The 27,268-nt window shown below is 31.0% G+C and overlaps 1 protein-coding gene across 1 annotated transcript; it reads left to right on the top strand.

Annotated features, from left to right (window-relative positions):
* The first annotated feature begins 22,434 nt into the window (after positions 1 to 22,434).
* Positions 22,435 to 26,787, top strand: LOC148302277 (uncharacterized). Its single transcript, XM_088271883.1, has 4 exons — positions 22,435 to 22,770; positions 23,613 to 23,848; positions 24,998 to 25,079; positions 25,668 to 26,787. The coding sequence occupies exons 1-4, from the start codon at positions 22,507 to 22,509 to the stop codon at positions 26,613 to 26,615; spliced, it is 1,530 nt and encodes a 509-aa protein (XP_088128009.1). The 5' UTR covers positions 22,435 to 22,506; the 3' UTR covers positions 26,616 to 26,787.
* Positions 26,788 to 27,268: the final 481 nt, after the last annotated feature.

Here is a 27,268-nt window from a genome sequence, read left to right as displayed (position 1 = left end):
ATTATTGTAAATAAAAGGAATTTCACTTGTTTATAAAAACAATCAGTAGGAAAAATAAATCAACAAAAGAATTCAAAAGGCTAACAGAAAGAGTAGAAAAGTAAACCTGACTTAACCAGAAAGTCAAACAAAGGCTATTTAAATAAAGCTTTTCATCTGAATGTTAAAATTCTAGTTTAAACTTATATGTTTTAAAATCAATATTGTATTTTTGCTTTCAATTTGAGACTTGAATTATCAAAAATATTTTTAACGGACTTTAAATCAACACACAAAAAATCGAATTACCTCTTCTTTTGCTCAATTTCTTGAGATGGTTACATTGTAAATATTTATTCAGACAATGCTTTTATCTTTTTCTACCCCAGATTCGACAAATCAATTCATTTGTTTTTAATTTAAACTTTTTTTTTAAATTTATATATTTTCATAATACATAGATACATTCAATATACATATTCACTTCATATACACATTTATTATACGTATTACGGCTCTTTAGGCATGGCCTGTGTTGAGCCGAATACTAACATGGTAATACAAAATTTATATATATATATATATATATATATATATATATATATTTTTTTTTTAATATATTTTTTTTAATGATTAGATTATAAACATAACATACAGGAGAAACAAAAATAATTTATAGTTTAAGGTTTTTCAATGTGATAATTACACCTGGACTTGTCCCTTGTCCTTTCCAATGTTAAGCAACCATCGACGGACACTGTTCTTAAAGACCTGATCACTCCTGGAAATCTTAATGGTTTCGGGCAGCAAATTAAATATTTTTGGAGCAAAAATACATGGTTTATTTCAGTATTTCTTTTTTTTCAAATGTGACACGCGTTTTTATGCATTCCTTAACATTTTCAAACACCGTATGAAAATAATGCATCGATAAAAACACGTGTCACAATAGATTTTAAGAAAAAGTTGTATTCACCAAAAAATAAAATTAATAGATTTTACCACAATGTGACTGTCAAATCAATTTATCAATTCATTTGTCCTAGTTTTCAATCCACATATCGCTCACTCCTTTCAATAACGTCATATATCAAAAGTCGTCATTTTAAGTTATGCATGTTTGCGGAATGCCCAGAAAATGTACTATATCCCAGCAAAAGCGGCATATTTTCTCTTAATAATAACCTGCTACAGGGCAGAAAGTGTTGTTTTTGCATTTTGAAGAAAACGTATTTTTTTATATATCCTAAATATCTTTGAAATGGAGAAAAAACCTTCAGGTTTTACCTAAAAAGGTGTGTTGCACAGTAAAAAATTCAATAATTGCCTTGATATTTATTTTTAATATATTTCATTATATACTCAGATAACACCTTCCATAGCTTATCTGAGTATATAATGAAATATATTAAAAATAAATATCAAGGCAATTATTGAATTTTTTACTGTGCAACAAAAAATATTTTTTTTTACTGTGGGAAAAGAAGCAGAGGAAGACCGAGAAAAACATGGCACGATCAGGTATGCCAAATACTTGAAAGTGGTCAGGTTAGGAGTCGTAACAATCGGCGGGTTTGTATGAGGAGATGCATGAACGTGGAAGAGGCGAAGAATGTTTGCAAGGACAGAATGGTGTGGCGCTCTATTCTCTCTGCCTACCCCTGCGGGGAAGCGGCGTGATGGTTAGTTAGTTAGTTTTTTTTTTTCATTATATTCTTTAACTTTTAAAACGGTTTCCTGAAAAATTAAGTTTTTTTTATATTTGACGTTGTTGAAAGGAGTAAGCGATATGTACATGGTATTTCCTATTAATGACATTTATAAATTGATTCAATTGATTGAATATTTAACATTTTCAAATATTCGTATAAAACCCTTAAGGGAATTGTTATAAAGTTTTGATTTATATCCCAACATAGATGGAAATTTGATGAAGATGGAAACATGGAAGTCTTTTCTTTTCAATTTCTTAAGCTAGTATGACGTAAATTGTATGTATCCTATATTTCAATACAGTAAAACCTCGATATAACTGACTAATTGGGGGAAGGGGGCGCCCGTTAAAGCCGATATTTAAAAATAGGTATAAAATAAATCAAAAAAAATTGTTTGGAAAATGAACACTATATTTAGATACAAATGAATAATACAAAACACAAAATTATATTGCTTTGTAGAAGGAATCAAGTTTTATTTGCACTTTTCAAGTTTTGAGAAATAATTCGTAATTGTCATGGCCGTTAAAAATTGTTTGAATTTAGGTATGTAAAATACTCGTATCAAAATGCCTTTTTTATATTATTTTTATATTTGACGTTGTTGAAAGGAGTAAGCGATATGTACATGGTATTTCCTATTAATGACATATAAATTTGGGCGTGTTCAAATATTCGTATACAACCCTTAAGAGAATTGTTATAAAGTTTTGATATTCTGTAATTGGAGATAATCCAGATTTTGCGAACAAGTATTTGGACACACTCAAAATGTTGTATGCCTTTTTTACATTTCACCAGTTTTCGACCGTTTTATCTGAAGTTCGTTAAATAGGGGTCCATTATATCGAGGTTTACTGTATTATAACTTCGCTTTACACTTAATTAACATTTATATCCTTAAATAATATAAAGCTCTTACATTCATTGTAACATTTCGTTTAAAATTCTCTCAGCTTTATTCCGTTATTCATACGTTCTGGCATCTCATTATACATTCTAATAGTAAGTACTTTAAACAATATTGTGTAAATGATTTGTGTGAGTATTTAATTACACGTCGTTAGTTCTATAAATCTCCAGATTCCCATACTGCCATATCTACAACTTTTACATGTATTTTGAGATGTCAAAACAGTATTATTTTTATATCTTTAATAAGCCCTTATGACTAAATATGATAGATGTTCGAATGGTGATATAAGGAAAGAATGCAATGCTGAGATAAACATTATCGATGAAATTAAGGTATGTTGAGATGATTTAGGCATGTGAATCGAATGAGTGAAGAAAGGAAAGTTAAACATATTTATGAGTCGAATGTGGTTGGTAATAAAAGCAGGCGAAGACCGTGGAAAATTTGACATGATTAAGTATTTCAAATACTTAAAAGTAGTCAGGTCAGGAGTAGAAATAATCAGCGGGTATATATATGAGGAGGTGCATGAATTATGAATATGGAAGAGGTGAATGAATTTAAGACATTAAAATGCTTAAAAATAAATTAAATGAAGTATATGCATGTTTATCTAAGAAAAAAAACACACAATAAAAATACTGTAGTAAAAATTAATTGCGTTACCAACAAACATAAACAATAAATTATGAGTGTCAATCCCAGTATTCTTCAAGCACGAGAGCTCAGTCTCTTTATTGGAGAGAACTGCGTTATTTATTTTATGATTGTAAGTAGAAATGTCAAGAAAATCAATTTTTATAAAATAACAGAAAAAAATAAACAATTGAAACATATATCGCTCACTCCTTTCAAAAACGTCACAAATAAAAAAATCTTGATTTTTCAGGAGATCGTTTTTTAAGGTTAAGAATATAATAAAATGTATTAAAAATAAATATCAAGCCACTTATTAAACTTTTTACTGTGCAACAGATCATTTTAGGTTAAACCTGAAGAGTTTTTCTGCTTTTGAAAAATATTTATAACAATTTTAAAAAAAAACAATTAAACAACACCTTTTCTTCAAAATGCAAAAACAACACTTTCTGCCCTGTAGCGGGTAAATAATAAATTAAAAATATGCCACTATTGCTGGGATATTGTACATTTTCTGGGCATTCCGGAAACATGCACAACTGAAAATCGACGATTTTTGATATATGACGTTGTTGAAAGGAGTGAGCGATATATGCATTACTCTGATAAATATGTATACCAAAATTAGATTAGTGCTGGTGTCAATCATTGGTAGAATGGTGAATGTTACATAATATATAAAGTGATAAAAATCACATAAATCAGGGCGTTATCCCTGCAACTGTCGAAACTTATTTTTACTCCTTCATTTACGACGAGATATCAATAAAAATAATGATAGTAGTTTCAAAACAATTGTGAAAAGGATTAATTGACTGATTTCGAGCCTATTGTGTGTTAAAGGACAATTTAATAGGAGTGCCTCCGTTAGATACTACTTTGGGCGATTGCGATCTGGAATTAAATATTCAAATCGAATGCCGGCGCGATAAAGAAATCATTATTAGAATCTTAACCTAGTGATTCCATTTACTCTTCCTGTATGGAAATGGAGATTTGGCCTCAACCGCTAGAATAATCCCGCCATTTGTATTCCTATCTTAGCGGTTATTCCTTCTTGAATATTGGTTGCTCCCCTATTCAGGGTTAATGATCAGACCTTACACAATATATGGCTTTGGGGAAAGGATCTCAAAGACAAAGGACCCTTCGCATGTTCTAATAACTAAGCAAGCCTGTACCGGGCTGTCTTCTAGGCTATTATCTGTGCACAGGTATGTAGGCATGTTCATATGTTGTCCTTACAAACTTGGAAGGACAATACCGAGATCATGGATATAATCAATTTAACTTTAAACTTAGTTTAACTTTAACTTTAAACCCAGTTAAATTGTTGGGTAAAATATCCAAAATTAAACCCGGTTATTGGATTGAATTCTACTTTTATTTACATATGCATACATATATAATAATATGTGACGTGTTTCGTCTTATTAAGACATTATCAAACACTGCAGTGTTTGATAATGTCTTAATAAGACGAAACACGTCACATATTATCATTGTTTGGATTGTTGGATTGTTGGATAACATATCCAAAATTAAACACGGTTATTGGATTGAATTCTACTTTTATTTACATATACATACATATATAATAATATGTAACGCGTTTCGTCTTATTAAGACATTACCAAACACTGCAGTGTTTGATAATGTCTTAATAAGACGAAACACGTTACATATTATCATATATATGTGTAAATAAAAGTAGAATTCAATCTAATAACCGTGTTTGATTTTGGATATATTACCCAACAATTCAATATGGAATTCTACCAACTGTCTGCAGTTAAATTATAAGAATAATTTCCCATTATTAATATTACTTATAATATAAGAAATAGAAGCAGCTCGTATAGCTTTTAATAAAATAAAAAATCTTATCTGTGTATAAATAAAAATATAAATATAAATCTGAAGCTCAGACAAAGAATGTTCAAATATTATGTGTGGTCAGTTTAACTTTATGGTGACAAATAAAAGTGTTTCTGTTCAATAAAAAACTTCTTTCATCTCACCGTAGATATCTATAGTGAAATTCAAGTGAATTCAAGCACTTTGTTTCGAATTCAAACAATATATATATATGGAATTTCAATAATTTGAATAGCGTGGCTGTCAATAATGGGTAGAATTGGTGAATGTTAACACGTATGTAAAGTCATCACTTAACAAACCCTATGACGGTCGTATGTCCCGTAAATGCCCAGATTTCCATATTCTTCTTCATCTATGTTAAGATTTCAAAAGAAATATACGAAGCTTACATTACGTATATAATAGATAGGAGAGAGGGTAGTTTTTTTTATTTTTATCCTCTTAGAATATAAACAATTTCGTTTCGCCAACTATCTGCGGATATAATAAGCTCAATAAATTCGGAATATGAAGGTTGCAATAATTCTAAATTCTTCCCCAAAAGTCGCAAGCAATGGTGCTATTTTTATTTTGCCTCGTCCAAATTGATTTTTACAAAGGCTTCGCGGCAGATGATATGTTGGGTGGACGGAAATTCCTTTTCGTGGTTATTTCCTCTTTTTCCACAAGGGATAATTGGACTTCCTGCTTTGCGCCGTCGGATATCCTATCAGAGGACTCATCTCGTCTTGGTCTAACAATGAACCAAAGGACGATCCGAATTTTAAAGGAACGTTGGAATTGCGACAGCATCAGAAACACCTTTGTGGCGATCTGTGTTCCATTAGAAAATGGCGATGAAAACATGTTGTGTAAATTTTATCTGTACTCTGCCAATATCAAATGTTTTCCTCCCATATTGATAAAAATAAATCATACTATGTACTACCTGATTAACATAACCTTTATTTATTTTAACATCCGCATAATTACACAAAATAATTTAAAATAATGTGCCCTGACTGGGGTTTTCCGTGCTAATGCCACATTTTACAATAAGTACTTGTAGTTATGAAATTATATGAAAATTATTTGTGCAATCAAATATGACATGACTGGTGATGCGACCTTTTTCAAATCTACCCAGCTTTATTAACCATTTTTGAAAAGCTGTTTTTTACTTAATTTATTTAATAACTTCATGGATAATTGAATCAGGTAGTACAAACTTTATAAAATTAAACAACTTTGTTTTAACCACTTTTTTATTATAAGTACACTTTAACCTACCAGTTTCGAAAAGAACCTTATCATCATCAGGGTTTATTTATTATTCACAGGTAGTACAACTTTATTGTACAATAATAAAAGTTTTTTGGACCAAAAGAGGTATGTGATTTGGATCATGTGGTACTATGTACGTTTCCATAAAATGTATTCATTATAATTTTTGGTTTTTAATACATTGAACATCTTTTGGTATGGCATGGATATTATGTTACAAATCAATAATAATATAAATTATTTTGAAACATTTAAATATTAATGTATTCAATTTTAAACAAATGTGTTTATTTTATCCACAACTAGTTGCGAGAAACACATATCTTGCAATCGTATTGTATCTTTGTTCGCCTTCGTAGTGTTGTTAATTGAGCATTTGACTACCATGCTAGAAGTCCCGGGTTCGATTTTAGGAGAGGGGCTCTAAATAAATACAAGTGTTTTTATTCATATTTATATTTATTTATTATCACCGCTTACTGGCACATGAAGCACAGGAATGGTTCCCTTGCTTCAATATAATTAAAGACCAAGATAACACTGTTGTTATACGATTCAGTGGCACATGTACAATTGAGTATGGATAATGGAATAAGAATTGAGTTTATTAAATGTATTTTGATTGTTTTTAACATTTAAAATTCTATAAATATCTTACCGTTTCAATCAAATTAAAAAAATAATACATTTAATAAATTGATTTGTCAGTCATATTGTGGTAATATCTATCCATTTTAAAATTAGGTTTTACTTGGTTAATACCACTATTGTCCGCCTCCGTAGTGTAATGGTCAGCACTCTCGGCTACCGTTCTGGATGTCCCGGGTTCGATTCCCAAGGGGGGTTAAATAAATATTAGTGATTTTTTTCACTGTAATATTTATTCAATATTACCCTGGACTGGTACCTGAAGCGGAGGGCTGATCACCTTTCCTTCCGTTCATATGTAAACGATCAAGATAACACTGCGTTGATATGACGCAGTGCCCTATGCACCATTGGGGTGCGGATAAGGGTTTTATTATTTATTATTATTAATACCTCTATTTCTTAAAATCTATCATTATTAAACACCATGTTTAAAAATGATACGGAATACCTTAAATCAAGTATCACAATTTTTTTTTAGGAAAAGTGGTATTTATGTACCAAGTAAAACATAAATAAATAAAAACTTAATTTCCATTTAAGATTTTTTAATGTTAAGATAATTTTCAACTGAGTAAAAGACAAAGCTCTTGGTTAGTAACCTGATATATCTCAGAACAACGCCAAGCCATTTTTATTATGAAGTAGATTGTAATAAGAACGGTCCACTTATCTCTTTGTAATACTCATTTCAATATTTCCTTGAATATGATGACTTGGAGTTGGCTTCTTAACATTTTCCATATATTTTTGCAACACGTTGCTGAGAATGTTCTGACATTTCAGCTGTTTCTGACATTATATTACCGTCACAGTTTTATTGCAGTTTATGCTTGGTATAACATTTTGCTGGAGGCATTTGTTTCGTCGTTCTCCCAGCTGCTCAGCCTTTTAAAAGCTCGGGAAACTACCCTTATTCTATTCAAAATTCTAAGAAACTCAAACGTAATAAATTCTTAAATTATACAGCACACGCTTATGCCTAAACTAAGAAAATTATATATATATAAATATATATATATATATATATATATATATATATATATATATATATATATATATATATATATATATATATATATATATATATATATATATGTATATATATATATATATATATATATATATATATATATATATATATATACATATATATATAAATATATATACATATATATATTAACACACATAAAAAACTAAAAAAAATAACGGATTGCTTCCCAAAATATATCGAAATATTTATAATTTTATTTACATTTTATTTCCCATCTTTCCATGGTGCATGCAATAATTCTGAAGAACAAGAAATTCTGATCTTGTATACACCGAAATAAAATGGTCTGTTCTTATTAAAAGCTATTTCAATCCAACATAGATGGCTGTTGTGAACCTATATGAACTGTATCATGAGATTGATCACATATCTAGGAATTCCAAACATTTTGGTAGTATGTTTGTCAATCATGCGTAGAATGGTGAATGTTGCACGCGTATAAAGTGATCACTTAACTAGCCTATGATAGATCATAAGACTTGTAAATAACTGGACTTTCATATTCTTTTTCATTTATGTTGAGATATCTAAACTTGAATAAGTATTTTTTAAATGTAAAATTATCTCATAAGTGTAGAAAACATAGATTTGTGAACAAGTATTTGGACACACTCAAAATGTTGTGAACATAATTGATAGAGTAAGTTCTCTTAATTTTAATAATAATAATAAAACCCTTATCCTCACCCCAATGGTGCATAGGGCACTGCGTCATATAACGCAGTGTTATCTTGATCGTTTACACATGAAGGAAAGGTGATCAGCCCTCCGCCTCAGGAACCAGTCCAGGGTAATATTGAATAAATATTACAGTGAAAAAATCACAAATATTTATTTGAACTCCCCTGGGAATCGAACCCGGGACCTCCAGAACGGTAGCCGAGCGTGCTGACCATTACACTACGGAAGCAGACGAAAAAATCTCTTAATTTTACTATAGTTTTCGTCGTAAATCTAGTATGGATTGAAGAAAATTCATTAAAAGTTTGTATGCAAATTGTTATTGGTTTATCGATGAAAAGCAATTTCTTCCTACGAACTGGGAATATTTTGTAATATAAACACACTCCGAGCTGAATACACGGACGAAATGCTAACATGAGTTAAATTATTATTTCCACTGCTTACTTGGTCTACTCGAGGCTGGATTAGACCCTTATATGGAAAGATTGATAAAGATATAGAAAAGAGAGTGAATACTGGGAGCAGAGTAAATGTCGCACAGAAATCGGTTGTGGCATAAAAAAAACCAAAAACCATCTCAACTAGAAGCATACCTTCTTTAAAGTCTTTGGTTTCAACCCTAATATATCGAAGTTTAGCGTGGAGTTTGGAAAATAGGGATAAATATAGATTTTTTAAATTAATGTTTTAATTGGTAAATACCACTATTTCTTAAAATTGTGTTTGAAAATGATGCGAAATGCATTGAAACACGTGTCACAGTAGATTTTAAGAAATAGTGTTTTTACTAAGTAAAACATTAATTAAAAATGGATAGATTTTACCACAAAGTGACTGCCGAATCAATTAATGAAATAAATATAGTCAACTGAATGAAGTCGAAGTGTGATCACTCAGGTGAATGGGCGACTAAACATTTTATTCCTTTAAGGTAATTCTGAATCATTAAATAATATACATACATAATTAACGCATGAGCATTTATATATATACAAATATTTTATTAAGTCGCAATATTTTTAGGTGTTTCCAAATTCGGGTCGGTCGATTCACTTATCTGGGTTTGGACATACCAAAAATATTGTGAATTAAATAATCTTGTCAAATTATTAATTATCTTAAAAATGGAATATCATGTTTTCGGGTGTCTCCCAATATGTAAAATAATCTGGTTAGGATCTTGCATATATCTAAATAAAGGGGTCTCTGCTAAGTAAAAGCTTTCCCCAACTAATCATAGATGGCTCCAGTGATCTCAAATATAACGCGTTATGAGATAATGATGTATGTAGGAGTTCCAAAAATTTTAGTATCATGGATCACATTACACGTGAGAAAAGTGATCACCTAACCAGCCAATAACGGATCATTAACTCTGTAAATGCCCAGCCTTCCATTTTCTTTTTCATCTTTGTTTAGATGTCAAAATCGATTTAGTATTTAAATTATAATAATAAAGTGATAAATATTACTTAATAGTTATAATTTAATAATTAGCACTTTAAAGCGATCAGGCCAGGAGTCAAAATAATCATCGGATATGTATGAGAAAATGCATAAATTTGGGAGAGGTGAAGAATGTTTACCAAGACAGAGTAGCACGGCGTTCTATTCTCTATACCTACATCTGCAGAGAAGCGATTCGATGGTTGGTTACTTTTAGTTTGTTATATAATATTTATATTATGTAACAAACAAATATTATTGTTATATAATCAATAATTTATTTTGATGTAGATACAAAATACAATGATTAAAGAAAACACTTGTTTTTTACCACTTGAGTTTTATTATAGACTACATGTTTCAGAAGTTAAACTTCCATCATTCAGGTCTGTATAATAAATACTATACAGACCTGAATGATGTAAGTTTAACTTCTGAAACATGTAGTCTATAATAAAACTCAAGTGGTAAAAAACAAGTGGTTTCTTTAATTATTGTAACATGTCTTACCACAAAGTTAATGCCGAAACAATAAATAAAATAGATACAAAATAGATCACATTACACACATAACTTAGTTATTTTTTGTAAATTTTTAAAAATCATTGTTTAAATAATCTATATACTGAAGTAGTTTAGAAACTTAATTAAAAAAATGAGAAATTTGTAGGCCGCTTTCCCTTCGCTTACTGCCCTACGCACTCACTTTGCTGAAGGGTTGATCCGGCACTGAGTTTACTCTATCCTGTTTCTATTACCTCGGCATCGCTCAGGTGTAAACTCCAATTTAAAGATGCATAACATTAAATTCTTCCACTTTATGACAACATTATCATAACAAAGTTCTCTGAGGACTGACGCTGTCGTTTAAATGTTGAGAAGAAAATTCTACCGTTATACAAAATGACTCATAATATATTTTGATAGAAACCAGCTAGTTTTAGAAAATTCAACACATGTATTAGACCAGTTTTCCACAAACTTTTTTTGTTCAAGGTACACCTGCCAAATCAAAAAAATTTTGAGGTACACCAAAGAAAAAACAAAGTTGATTTAATATTGATTTATAAGAAAAATTAATATAAAACGAAAACATACATATATAACATAAAGTATTATGTTTAATGCGAAATGTGAGCTTGTTTAACTGAGCGTAGGCGATCAAAATTTGGAGCAATTGTTTATAAGGATGTTATTTTCAAAAAACTAGACTTTTTTCCGGGGCACACCAAATAATCATTACACTACACTGGTGTACTGTAATGATAAGTTGGTGTGCCGCGACACACACTTTGCGGATGACTGTATTACCATAGACCACTGATTAAGTTTTATTTGATTTTACGGAACTATTTTCGAAAACTACAGATGTTTTCATCGACAGGTGTTCACAATAACTAACGGGCAAATTTTTTTTTAGGTATTGGTAGAGGTGAGTGGGGTAATAACTAGAGGGGGTTTTAAGAGACTTGATATATATTAGGGACTACATCCATTCTTATGGCTCTAATATTAAAAAAGTTTTTTAGAGTGAAATAAATATTTAAGACGTTGTTGTCATTGATATTACAATAGAAACAAACTAAAAAACAGTGCACTGTCCCATTGACTAGTGGTTTATTTTAAAAATAAAGATAGGTATAATAATAATTAAAAAATATTTTAAAAATTGGATAGTTTAAAAGGCATTATTTTAGTAGAAAACTACCTCCAGGGCACCTCACTGTGACTGAATTTAGGGAAAAAGAGGTAGTGGAAATGATTTAGAAAACAAATGCGTTTTTAGTTTTTTAATACTGGTAAAAGAGCATTCTTGGCCATCGGTCCCGCAACAGCAAAGGCACGCTCGCCAAATTAAGTGCGCTGGTAAGATCACTTTACCTGTAGCAGTTGTTGTAGCCAATCAATGAACCGATAATTCATCTGAAATACACAGAACTTTTAGATGCTCTGGAGTCATATTATGTATTCTGTATATATGTAATCCGCCTCCGTAGTGTAATAATCAGCACACTCGACTACCGTACTAGTGGTCCCGGGTTCGATTCCTATGGGAAGTCAAATAAATATAAGTATTTTTTTCACTCTGGTGTGTATTCAATATTACCCTTGAGCTGCCTGAAGCGGAGGGCTGATCACCTTTCCTTCATGTGTTAACGATCAAGATAACACAGCGTTTATATGATGCAGTGCCCTATGCACCATCGGGTACGGATGATGGTTAGAAGAAGAAGATATATGTATTATTATTACGAAATTCTTTATTCAAACAAATAATATTTCTCTCAGAATATAAACATCCTGTATCTATGAGACTTAGTCATACTTCCATTGCTCAAAGCATGTTGTACGATGAACTTAAAAATAAACCGAAATCCCGACCACCATTTCACGAATAAAACGTGACCTAACGGAATAGTTGAAGCGATAATGCTTTGTTTTCTTTTGACAAAACAAAACCACTTTTTTTGCAAACCATAATCTCACAAACCATATTTATATTACGTTTAGAGAAAATATATATGTATTTGTTCACCAAACAGAGTTACATAAATATTTGTACATACAAACGTACAGTGGCGTGCACAGATTTTTTAAATCAGGGTAGCAAGTAGGGTTGGGTAAGGATAAGGCATAGTTGGCACTGGTCGTGTTTCTATATGGAACACGAGTAATCCGGACACTGCAGACTGAGGAAACATGTGACAAAAATTTCACTGAATGCAGATTTTGTATGGAGGATAACGAAACGGCAATCCACATTCTCTACAATTGTGACGCACTCACAAACGAATTCACATCCTTGGAGGACCTCTACTGGACTCTGAGAAGGTGAAGCTTCTACCGCCAAGACAGGTCGTGAGTTACATGACTCACATAAGTCTTGGCAGTGAGTTGTAATACAGAGGAAGGTCACAATAGACCTAATATGGTCGCAGTGACATAAGGGATGCAAGATCCCTTGACCCCAAAAAAAATCCAGGGTAGGCACTGCTTTTCTGCCTATATAAAAAGCACGCCTCTGCATACATATCGGGTATGTAACACATCTATCCACTAACTTTATTTATTTATTTTATCACACGCATTATAATAAAGAAATTAAATAATGCAATTACATATGGTATGTGCCGTCACCGAGTTTTTCCTTTCCTTCCGAGGACACATATTTAATAAATCGTTTAAAATTATAATGTAAGAAAATTGTTCATGCAATGAACGACAGCATGGCCGATGCTATCTTTTTCAGATCTAACCACTTCCATAAACCATTAATAATAGATCTTTTATATTTAATAAAATTTCCTTTTTTAATGACTTTATAGATAATGGAAGCGTGTTGTACTTCCTTATTGCATAATAATCAAAGTTCTTTTGATAATAAAAGGTATGTGATGATTTTGTTTGATGTGATTCTGTGTTATTATAACAACCTTTTTAACGCGATGGCAGAGCTATGTGTTGAACGTTACACCAATACTCGCAATAATAAACATTGCTAATGGCGGACAGAGTACTTCTTGATAGCTACTCAAATATTCTATACCTACAAGCTTGAATATTCTATACCCCTATAATTTCACTTCATAAAATAAAACATTTTTGAAATGTGTTATTTCTCTCTTCTTTCTTTTCTATTTAACTTGATTGAGCCACGGTTACGCGTATAGTAACCGGGTATAGTTAGAACTTAATCATTTTACGAAAAAAAAATGTAGATGGATTTTAAATTATATTTATTTTACTCATTTAAAACGATTTATCGTATTTCGACTTTACTCTCTATAAAGTTGAAGTACGTTTATTTTCTTTATAAGTTTGTGTGTTTGTTCTTAAATACTCGTTTAGAAAGAAAACGTAATCGGAAATACAGCTTTTATACGAAAATATAAATTTAATACCGATAAACTCATTTCAGTAGCTCGGGCTTCTTATTAGAGTCAAAATTTGTAAGCGGATCACGTACGTTCGTTCTGAATTATTTCTTTATACCGGGATACATGAATTTATTGGCACATTCATACGGAATGTAAGGCGTTTATGCTTTGCATTGTATGGCCCGGGAAATTCGCCATCCGAAGCTGTGTTTCGAAAAATATATTCGGTGATCGGTCCAAAAGCTCTATTCAGTGTCGAACGCGATAATAAGTCAAGCGACGCCAATTTTACGTACAAAAAGCTCAAAATACCAGAGTCACATTACAAGAAATCTAATTATTTTCCGAGTCAAAACATTTCACACGTTGAATGAAAAACGGCTGCAAGTGATTGAAAAGACTTAACGTACCGATCTGTGAGCGAAAGTAATTCTCCATTTTATGTAAGTAAAAAAACAAAAATTCATGTATTTGAATGTTACTTGATTTAATATTATTCTTTTAAATGTAAAATAAACATACTTTAAAAATGAAGAATAAGAGAAATTGAGTGTGAAAGACAGAGAAAAGAAAATAAGAGAAAATAAAGCGAGAGAGAGAGAGAGCATCTTAAAAGAAATACAAAATTTTCATTTGAAAAATCCGTTTATTCAATATTTACACTGTCATTGATTGTTGGATGATATTACTTAATTCAATATAATTCAATGAATGAAAAACGTCTGCAAGAGAGTAAAATGATTTGACGTACTGTTCACGCAGGGAAAATAATTATCCATTTTATGTAAGTACACCCCCAAAACAAAAATTCATGTACTCGTATGTTACTTGAATACTGAACTACAAATAAAGGATTCTGACCTGGCATTTGGCTGGCTTGAGTGATCACTTTATATTTTTTTTTAATCCCTTGGGAATTTTAGCCAGGTAGACAAACGGACCACTACACTACGGAGCCGGATAACTTAGTTCTGATCTTAATGAACATTTTCGTAACTACGCGGCGTTAATTCGATCGTTAAATACACGCATTTTTATTTTTAACATCTCAACAAAGATGAAGAAGAATATGGAAATCCGTATAGTAATAGAGCTTACCATTCACCATACTACCAATGGTTGACAATCACACTACTCAAATTTTGGAAGCCATACATATGTATATTATCAATGCCATGACGTTCCATGATTGAGTTCACAACAGCCATATATAATTGTAAAGTGTGATTGTAAACCCTAAATTTGATTTGTGTGGTTATCAATCATGGGTAGAATGTTGAATGTTACACGTGTGTAAAGTGATCACTTAACCGGTCATGACGGATATAAGCATTGATATCCTGACATTTATATTCTTCTTCATCTATGTTGAGATGTTAAAAATGTAAATTAACTCCTTAGTGAAGAAATCCAGCTTTTGAAACAGGTATTTGAACATAGTCAAAATGTTGTGACACGCATTTACTATTGCCTTGCATTGCCAGCATTTATTTTTGGATCTTCCTGCTTTTTTATAATTGACAATCGAGTTAGCATAGTATCGATGCCATTCATCTTACGGATAAACCTTCAATACGTTTCATAAAAAGAGAGGAAAAAATCAAGAAACCGAATTATTAAGTAATCAGTGATTATTTTAATATTCAAATTCGGTTTACTGAGAATCTGTCGATTTGCGGCTCCCTTCCGTTCAGTGAACGATTTTATCGCTTTATACTGTTTGTTATCGAAATCAATCTCGAATTCTGTTAATTAAATTAAGTTTTTCTCGGTTTTTTGGCAAACGTAATGAATAAATACATAATAATGAGCTTGATAACAAGAGTTTATTTGAAAGTCAAATCCCTCTTTCCCCTGAAGAGAGAACTTTATCGAGTTTTTGTATTATTTTTCGTTTTTGCTCGGGAAGAAACAAGGATTAAAAAAACTTGATTTTGGAAAAAGCATCTTTTGTATTTTTTAACTACTCTCTAGGACTTTTCATTTATACGTTTTATTTCTTTCCGTTTATTTTGATTAGTTATAGTTGGTTATCGTGCCTAGCATTTTAAACAGTTCTATTGTATGCGAATAATATTTTTTATTTTTAAAATATTTTCTTAGAATTTTTATTTTTACGCATTATTTCTTTTCTACAACTTGTTATTCGGGTAACGCCTCTGACATCACGAAAAGTCTACCCTGACAAGGTTTCTCCCTTGGGCCATTCATCTTTATTTATTTTGGTCATCCTAACAAGCTTGCTCCGCAGGAATACCGCATCCGATCTATGATTGTTTTCTCTACATTTCATCATGCCTAATTCTCAATTTACCTATTTGCATGTTGTTTATTTTTTAGTTAAAAGTCGTAAAATGTTTCCATTTCCTTGTCATTTATTTGAATTAGTTATCTTGGCTGTCATGCATAAGTTCTGCATTTCAAAAAATTATATTGTATCAAAGAACATTCTCTCATTTTTTTAAACTTTATTTGATTTTTCATTTTTATGTTTTATTTATTTTCATTTATTTTAATTGGCTATAATGTATACGTTCAGAAATTTAAACAATTCTCATGTTTTTTTAAATATTTTCTTGCACTTTTCATTTATGCACTTTATTTATCTTCGTTTATTTTAATTAGTCATAGTTGTTTATCGTGCATACGTTCAGCAATTTTTTTATAAAAGAACATATATTGTAAACTATTGTAACGTTTACAAATAATGTTCTTTTATAATATTCTAACGTATTAAATATTTTATAACATAGTTATTATTATTATTTTTTAAATTTTATTTACTTTTAAGTTAATCTCAACATAGATGAAGAAGAATATGGAAGTCAGTGTGTTTACGGGGAATGTAACCTGTCATAGGCTGGATAAGTGATCATAATTTTGCAAACGTAAAATCGTTGGTAGAAAGGTGAATATTGCACTGTGTAAAATGATCACTTAAACAGTCTATGATTCGTCATAAGGCAAGTATATATCCAGACTTCCATATTCTTATATTCACAATTTTATTTATATTTAAAGCATTTACTTTGTGGTTAGTCATTTTTAGTTCATGTTGGTCTTCGTGACGACCAAAAATCGCACGTGTTAAACATTTTGTGTAGTGTTAAGTGTGTTAATAGTGCTATGGTAGTGAAGGGTAGTATTGTTTGCATGCTGTGGTAGTGATTGTCCTGATGAAGAGACGGGTACGTCTCAAGGTAGACATAAAAATCTCGGTGAGTGGTTATATACTAATATTATTAATATTTTTGTAAAAAATAAATAAGTTCCATATTCTTCTTCATCTATGTTGAGATTTCAAAATGGTGCTGCACGCACAATTTTCATTCACTCGTATAATTTTCTTCTAATTTATTTTAATTGTTTAATGCTGGCTTTCATGCATAATTTCCGCATTTTAAACCATTCTGAAGTTGTACATAACATTACATTTTAATAATATAATCAAAACCAATTTCTTATCACGAATAGCTACGTTTTGTACCTGCATCGAATTTATTTGGAAATGCACAAATTCAATTTGTTGCACGTGTCCTTTTCACATTCACACGTGCTCACCTGAATGAGAGTGTTTCCATTCTGAAAACTCGCTAATGGAGTCTCTTCTAAACCTGAAAGCTTTCGATGCAAATACGTTAACTTATTTTAGCAAAACCAAATTATTTTTACGCAACTTTGCTCATTATTCAAATTAAAATTAAGAATCTGAAGAATTCAAGACTTTCGTAGATTTTCGACAGGAAATAAGACCAGTTATTTAAAAAAACAAACGAATAAATACCTGATAGTATAAAAGAAAGGTACGATGAAAACATTTTTGAAATATTCAGTAATTTAAGAAAAAATGTTTTTTTACTCAATTACTGATACAAAATATCTTTTCATAAAAATAATTTAATTCAAATTTATTAATTTCATCAAATAAAGGCCAAAATACTGCGTAATTAAAAATATATGATATAACTGATTTTTTTGTTGTTGAGAAAATATAAAAACTTCCTATATCACAAGAAATTTATAATATAAAAGTATTAAAACTTGAATAATCTCTTAAAGTTAAGATTTAGAATATAGAGTGAATGCTGGGAACAAAGAGAATGGTACACTGATGATACAAAGAAAAATAAAAGCCTAAGAGTTAAAGCTTAATTGCCAGTACCCAACGGAGTCCTGGTACCAATCCTAACGTATAGAAATGAAGCATGAAGTCGGCAAATAAAAAGATGAAAGTAATCTGAATGCAGTCGAAATGAAATATTTCAAACGAATGTGCGGCAAAACGTTTTATGATGCATAGATGTTGGATAGTGAAATAAGAAAATATTGCAAGGCTGATAAGCATTATCGAAAAAAATAGGAAAGGTGTGTAAAGATATTTTGGACATGTGGAACGAATGAGTGAGAAAAGAATGGTAAAATAAATTTATGAGGTGAATGAAATTATAAATAGTAGCAGAGGAAAACTTGTCATTATCAAGAAATTCTTCTTCTTCTTCTTCTTGGTGTAGGCCTTGTGGCCTGTTTTCAAGAGGGATTAGCCTCCTGCGATGTCGATTCCCAGCTGTCGATCCATCTCTTTGGTGGTCTGCCCGGGAGTCGTCTACCATTGGGTGGGCCTTAGAGTGCGATATGGGGGAGTCTGGATGGTTCCATTCTCTTCAATTACTTGAAAGTGTTCAGGTCAGGAATCGGAATAATCGGCGTGTATGTATGAGGAGATGTTTGAATGTTGTAGAGGCAAAGATTGTGTGCAAAGACATATTGGTGTGGCGTTGTATTCACTCTGCCTACCCCTGCGGGGAAGTAGCGTGATGGTTGGTTAGTTAGTTTTTTAGTTAATAATGGCTTTGCTTTTATTTGTATTTTCAGGTGAAGTTATGTTTGCAGAATAATATAGTTAGATTCTTAAAAATATAAATATTAATTTTTCATTTACGTCAAGTTTGCAAGTAATTGCAATTTAGCAAGTGCTTGGTCGTGATAAATTAAACGCTTTTATGTGGCATAGTTTTCTCGAGTCTTGAAAACTGTATTGCATAGTTTCCAGTTTAAAATTATATCGTACTTTTATTTCCAAAATGATAACACCGAGAGTTCATAAAAATGCAGTTAAGTATCCACCACTCACAATAATTAATATTCCCTCAGAGATATAACACCTTAAGTTCCAACAAACTGTTTTATTTTGGTCGTAATATTACTAAAAAAAATATATCATGCGCTTATGTGTCAAGTTACTATATAAAACTTTTTTTCACAATATTTTGAGTGTATCCAAATCTTTTTGAACAAATCGTAAATTTGTCTTCACTTGGGAGTTATTTATATTGATAACTTAACATAGATCATAAAAAAATAATCAAAATATTGTGACTTAATGAGTAGTTAAAATATAAGTTTAAAAATAATTGGAAACGATATTTTCAGGAGTCTCCTAGTATGGAAAAAAAGGTTATTCGAAACGCATTCCACTTCTGAATGGTTAATTAGTATCATTTTTACCACTCAGCTCATTATTGAACATACCTTTACATTCGAAAGATTATTGAATTCCTTTCGTACGTTAGTTGTAATTTTTATAGATTTGGAATTTGAGCTTACAGTGGCAGCGTTCAGTTTAGAATTCGTAAGGATTATAGCTCCTATTTCTTCTGTTCGTGTCATGTCCCTCTGACGTCGACCATCACTTGAGAGTACTTGTCCTTGTCTTGGGCAGATCTCTCTTCATAGTGATGTCCTGGGGAGATATGTTCAAGATAGTTTTCCCTTGCCTTTTCTGGAAGATTTGAAGATCTGTCGGGGTTATGTAGATTCCCTTAGCTGGATGTGTCCAGTTTTATAGAGAATCGCCATTGGCCCTCTCTCTATCTGCCATGACACTTATATCAGTGGTCATATTACCCAAGGTTCGTGATGCCTAGAAGACCTCTCGGGGACGCTGGACAGTTAGACTTGGTAGTGGTATTGCTAACATTATTGCAACAAAGTAAATTACGACATTTTATAGAAGCATACTCCATCGTAGCCCAACTACCCTTTTGAACACCGTTTATAGCTTACTCTGTTAGAATAAATAATAATAAAAAAGTATAGATAATTTAAGTTTGTATGATATAATATAACAACAATTATAATGTTTTTTCCACAAAATCTTTTATATTAATTTTTCATCGAGCAATGTTTAAAAAAGATTCTCAATTTTGTGATTAATCTTTTTTATTTTTATATTTATTTACAAAGATGGTTATATACTGGTAATAAATAATGAAAATGGTAATATTACTTACATTTAAAAAAAAAATAAGGCTTTTTTGCACAAAATATATTTTTCACTGTATTTGACTTTACCGATATTAACATTAAAAAGAATTAAATCACCCTTTTTCGTTTTATTTTTCTAAACGTCTTGTTGTTCATCCAAGTCCCATGTGGATTGGTTGTTTAGAAGTACGTGGATACTCCATATTGTATGAAGTTTTTCGTTAAGGGAGTTGGTTCGCTTTAAATTTGCACCAGGACTGAAAAAGTTAACTGGATAAGTGTGGTGCAAAGTGCTTAGTTACATTACAGTTATGCAGCTAGTTTAAACTAGTTTTAATTGTATATCCGACCTGAGGACGACCTCTGGAGAATTTCCCCAGTTAAACAAATTTCCCTCCTCTTTATCTTCATACTTCAGTAGTAGTTATTCACATTTTGACGTAAATTTTCAACTTGGCAGATTAAATGCACTTTCGCAACGATGATAAATGAACGCGCAGGATGCACAATATGCTCATTTTTGCAGATTGATATTTCTGTCTTTATATGTTGGAATCAAATCATTCATATTTTTCTTTCCCTCATTTATACACAATTTTATAAGATTTTAGTTTTATACTGACATTTCTTGGTGGAACTAATTTTATATAATAATCAAATGAATCTCAAGGATCTAAGAATTGAGGAGAGTGGGAGGACATTACACTAAAAATGAATTTAGCAATTACTGACCTGAATTTATTTAAGTCCATAATTGTACTCAATTATTTTTAATACCGAAATTGGAGTTCAACAGTAATCATTTGAATGGTATGATACAACATTTCAATAACGATCTCATAAAATGATGTTCATTATTTATTATCAAACCTAATTACTGGTCTTTTTTGTAATATTTAATACTGTTGTCCCTGGAAAGAAATTCATAGACTTCAAAAGAATTGTAATTTAATTCAAATAAATACTCTTACAGCAGAAATTACAGCTTTACGTTGAAATTTTTTTATTTTCAATTCTAGAAGCGAAAAAAATATATAATTCATTTTCTTTGAAAAATAATTAAATTAATATTCAAATATTTGAATTTCTATGATATTTGACACATTATTTATTTCGTATTAAGCTTTAAAAGACAAACAACATTTTTTCTTTATTTATATTTTTAATTAAATATGGATTTTTTCGATTGTGAGCTTATTGAAATTCCATCGTTTTATTTTTTGTTTATATTACTGAACATATCAGGTGATGTAGAAAATATATTAAATGGCTTATGAGTTATACCATGATGTTTTTTTGTGATATTACGAACGGAACAATAATATTGAAATAGGTTTTCTGTATACAAAATAAAGACTTCAGCTTAAAGCATTTGTGTTTTTATCTAAGTTACAATCTATTTCATTAACTGTTAAAAATTTGGAAAAAAAACTGTCCCCATTCTGTGTTTTATTATTAATTAGAAAGCTAATTCATTAAAAATAAAATCACTTGAAAAATTGGAATAATATTACAATAGAAATTTAGATACTATATATAATAGGTGTCTCAACTTGAGACGAGGGATATATCGTTTTTAAACAAAAGAAGATGAAAGTCTGAGAATTAAAATGAAAGTCTGAGAATTAAAAGAAGTATTGAGATGGTTTGAACGGATGAGTGAAGAATAAATGGTAAAACAAATTTTTGAGTCAAATGTAGTTGGAAAAAATAACAAAAGAAGACTGAAAGAAAACTTGGCACGTTCAAGTATGACAAATACTTGAAAGTAGTCATGTCGAAAATCGGAATAATCGGCGGGTATGTAAGAAGATATGGAAAAATGTGGAAGAGGCGAAGAATATTTGCAAAGATAGAGTGGTGTGGCATTCTATTCTCTCTGGCTACTCCTGCGGGAGGCAGATTGGTAGTTGGTTTGTTTTTAATAAATTTCTAAGAAACTAAAGCGCGTCAAAGATAATATCTGTTATTGTGTTTATTTCTACAATAAAATAGAACGTACGTACCCCGTATTTTAAATCTGACATTTCTAAATTTGACATGTCTAGTGTAAATTAAATTGTTTAAGCAGTACAATAACCGTTTCGCATTCGTTTGAAGGTTAAATTTTTGTCAAAGTTCTCGAATGATACAAAGAAAATGGAAAACAGATGCGAAAACGTGGCTCCGTCGATGGCGAAAGTGTACGAGATGAAACAGAGGATGAACAACGCCAAAACTGCAGCCAAGCTATTGAAGAGGAAGGCGCGAGTGTTTGATCATCTCCTGAGGGCGCACGCCTCCGACCTGGTCGCCAACACAGAACTCATGACCAAGGTGATGAGGGAAGCTTTCATAGAGCTTGCTGCGGCCAAATATTCCAACGGCAACTTCTCAGCGCTTGTTGAAGAGTGCGTGGAAGATGTGAGTAGACATTTCACTCACTCCTTTCAAGAACGTCATAAATAAAATAAAAACTTGATTTTTCAAGAGAACGTTTTTAAAATATAAAAATATTTATAAAAAAATAATTAAACCATATCCGCTCCCTAGGTGGAGCATATGGAGTCCACAAACTATCTCCAGGCTTTTCTGTCGGCTGCCAGCTCCCTTGCATCCTCCCAAGTCAGATCCGCGTCCCGAATGTCTGACGAGAACTGCCGACGAATTGTCAGCAGTGGTCGTCCTGGGCGGCGCGAACCTGATGCCTTGTAAAAGAGGCAAGCTTGATTAAGGCTCTCGGAAGGCATGCGGAGCACAAAAATATTATACAATGTATTAAAAATAAATATCAAGCCACTTTTTGAACTTTTTACTGTGCAACAGATCTTTTTAGGTAAAACCTGAAGGGTTTTTATTCATTTGAAGAATATTTAGTATATTTAAAAAAATAATTAAACAATACCTTTTCTTCAAAATGCAAAAACAATACCTTCTGCCTTAAGCGGGTAGATATTACGTTAAAAATATGCCGCTTTTGCTGGGATATAGTACATTTTTTGGGCATTCCGAAAACAAACAACTGCAATCATATCAGGGTATTTATGAAACAACAACAATATAGTTTTTCCTACTACTACTACTACTACCATCACACCGTTTCCCATGAAGATCCATAGGGATTGCCTGGTTCATAATATGTTCAGGTGTTGTCAACCAACGGTTCCAGATTTACCGAAATTTTATTTGGATATATCCAAGTCCCTATAAAAATAGATATACCTATAAAAATCCATTTATCCGTTTTCATTTTTCCTGTTCATAAGGAAGCCGAAGTGAAAGTGCGCACCAGAATCGAGCGGTCGCTGGCCAACTCGTCTGTGTATGAGGCCATATTGGATGCTGGTCCCAAGGCTTGGCCTCTCGGCGGACTGGCGACTGGAGGACATCAGCTGGCTGGAGCCAAGAAGCTGTTCTCCCAAGCGATCCAAATACTGATACACCAAGCCACGCTGAGAAACGTCATCTATAGCCTGTACGAAGCCAGAGTGTCGACAATGAGGTGAATCAAACTATTGTGAATGTCCCTTTTTTAATAACTCGACACTGGCTATAACACCCAAGATGGGTGAAAAGCCATTAAAAAGAAGAAGAAGAAGAATGTCTTTTTTTCATTTTATGGACATCTTTTGATCCATATTCTCACCCAATGGTGCATCATGGCCAAGCTGCCGATAGTTATGCCTGTAGGAAGAGCTACCGCCATGTTGAACAATATCTCATTGGATATTGATCTGTTTCATGTGCCTGAAGGAATTTTCCAAAGTGGGATTCTTCTACGCCTTTAGCAATAGTTCTTGTATATTTTCGATTTTTGTATGTATTTCAAAGTATACGGTTTTTTTTTATTGTAATGTATATGTATAAAATAAATAAATTGAATTTGAATTGAAAATATTTATTACCCGGCCACGCGTTGCTGTGGCTCAGTCTAATTAAATGGAAAAGATAGAAAATGTACATCTTTATACATGTATGTGTAATTTCACAATGCTTGCAAAGCATTAAATATATTTAAAATCTATGGAACCACTATGCAATTTCAAATTGAAATGCTTAATGACAGCAACTCTCAAGAACCACACTGTCCGCCCTGAGCAATTTTTAATATAACGTATATTTCTTTTACCTTCAACAGATGACGCTGCCATTGAGTATAAAAAAAAATAAAAATAAAAAAAAAATATATATATATATATATATATATATATATATATATATATATATATATATATAATATATATATATATATATATATATATATATATATATATATATATATATATATATATATATATATATATATATATATATATATATATATATATATATATATATATATATATATATATATATATATATATATATATATATTTATATATATATATATATATATATATATTTATATATATATATATATATATATATATATATATATATATATATATATATATATATATTTATATATATATAAGGTGTCTCAACTGAATTTATAATGCATTTATCGTTTTTATACGATTTTTTTATGAGATGAATGTTTTGTACGATAAGACATCTCTAAAGATATTGTTATATCATCCAACCATTGTATTGCAGAGTGAAAAATCTAGTGTTAGACAGTTTTTTTTAATGCTAGCTTTATTTGTTTCAGGAAATCTATGGTTATAGAACACGTAACTGTTCCGCGAATAAACAACACAATTGCCTATATAAAAGATCAATTAGATGATATGGTAAGGTTATTTTTGTGAAATTGAATCATCAGTGTAATGTTTACGTAACAGAGCCTCTAAACACAACATTTTCACGTTTCTACGTCTGCGCCTCGCTATACCAGGGTGCAGTACAATACATATTACGTTTTATAAAATAAATATACTTTTTTAACCACTTTTTTTAGTACTTTTCTCCTACCGGTTTCGACAAGAACCTTGTCATCATCCGAGTTAAACATGTGCATGTTTAACCCTGATGATGACATGGTTGTTGTCGAAACTGGTTGGAGAAAAGCACCAATAAAAAGTGGTTAAAAACAAAGTAGTTTTATTTTATAAAGTTTATAAAATGTGCGAAAAACACACATTGCGATTTATCAGATACATGATTTTATAGCTCTCATTCTTATGTAACTTCCTATTACTGTTAAAACATATTATTTTGGCTATTTCTGTTAAAAAACAGGAAATATATTCTTTAGATTTCCTTTAAAATATGTTTATTTTTTTCATTTATTTACGAGCAACCCTTAAAAAAATGCTTTTACAAATTTTCCTTTTTTTACACCTGAATTGAAATTATAATTCACGCATCGCATTTTTTAGGAAAGAGAAGATATGTATCGACTGAAAAAAGTTACTGAAAAAATTAAAGAAAAAAATAGAACAATAAGAAATGAAAGAAATAAAGCAAATTTGTGTGAAGAAAAGATTGTTGAAAGTGATCTGAAATTAACAGTGTCTGAACCAGAACTAATAGCAACAGTAGAATCAGAACCAACAGTGGAACTAGAATCTGAAATGGAGCCAGAACCTGAAATAGAGCCGATAATACTACCGAAAACACTAGTTGACAAAGACATTCAAGTCAGTATCGAAAATATATTACAAGAAGGAAAGGAAGAAAATGAAATAAATTTAGTTAGAAAGTCTAGGTGTAAGTGCGCAAAAATACAAAATATAACCTATTCAAAATGTAAATGCCAATCCAAGAATGACGATGTCAAAAACACGACACTTTGCTCTTGCAAAGGTTTTAAAAGTATCAAATCGAATGCCTTAATCCTGAATGAGGAAGAAACATCAAATAGTGATTTCCAAACTGACAAGGCTGACAAAAACGAAATAAACAATTATGATACTTCAATCGAAAATAATAATGAATCTTTGGTCACTAACGAATCCAAAACTCTAGAGACAATTCATGAAGCAGATGAAAAACCTTTAATAAGTTTATTTTGTCAAGATATTAAAAAGACCGAATCTCTTGATCCGGCAAAAAATAAAATATATAATTACTGTCGAGAAGAAGAAAATAAATCATATAAATGTTGTCAAGATGTTAAAGCAACGGGTATTAATAATATTATTTACGGAACTGGTACCTCTGAAAATAATTTCCCTCAACATGAAGTAAACGATTCTGAACGTAATAAAAATACCTCTCATATCAAAAAATGTTGTCAGGATTCTATCAACCCAAACGTTTCCACCCAAGATGGACAAAGCGAATCTGACGAGGATAAAAACGAAAATAAGAAAACTAATCAGTAGCCACGTTTTTCATAGCAAGCTTAAAGCTCCCATAAACTGACATTTAATTTTTTACCTTACTGAAGATTTGAGATCTATATAGCGTTATATTTTGATACTGGCTAATATATAAATTGAAGGTTAACACTTATTATTAGTTTTATTATTTATTGTTTTGACACTTACTTTGTAGTTAGAGATGAAAATTGTATTATTTTTTTTCTTTGTTTTTACCATTTCAGTATAATATTTTAACGATTAGTTTCGGAAGCTACGCATGCTTCCATATATGGATAAGAAGTTTGAAGTTTGAATTTATATTCAAACCCGTAGATAGAAGTATTTAAAGCTTCAAATCTAGTCGTTAAAATATAATACTCAAGGGTTAAAAAATAAATCGATTTTTAATTAAAATTATCAGTTACATATGAACGCAAATTTTCACGATCAGTCATATTTTTTGGGTTATTCTTTGTATTAATATTTCCCTGTACCAACGGTGGCAGTAGAAAATATACCTTAATGCGATGTAACCCGAAAAATATCTATAAAAATAAATAAATAACAGGTATTGTCCGAAAAAACTAAAAGCGAGAATTCAATCCCCTAAATTAGCTTGAGGGTTGCTTTTTATTGCCTCTGTGGTGTTGTCCATACGTTTCAATTGCATTCTA

Source organism: Brachycentrus maculatus, unplaced genomic scaffold, assembly GCF_059751285.1.
Source record: "Brachycentrus maculatus isolate JH-2025_06_01 unplaced genomic scaffold, ASM5975128v1 h1tg000469l, whole genome shotgun sequence".
NCBI classification, from domain to species: Eukaryota; Metazoa; Arthropoda; class Insecta; order Trichoptera; family Brachycentridae; genus Brachycentrus; species Brachycentrus maculatus.
The sequence above is the reverse complement of the archived record's forward strand: the minus strand, read 5'-3'. Positions and strand labels throughout refer to the sequence as shown.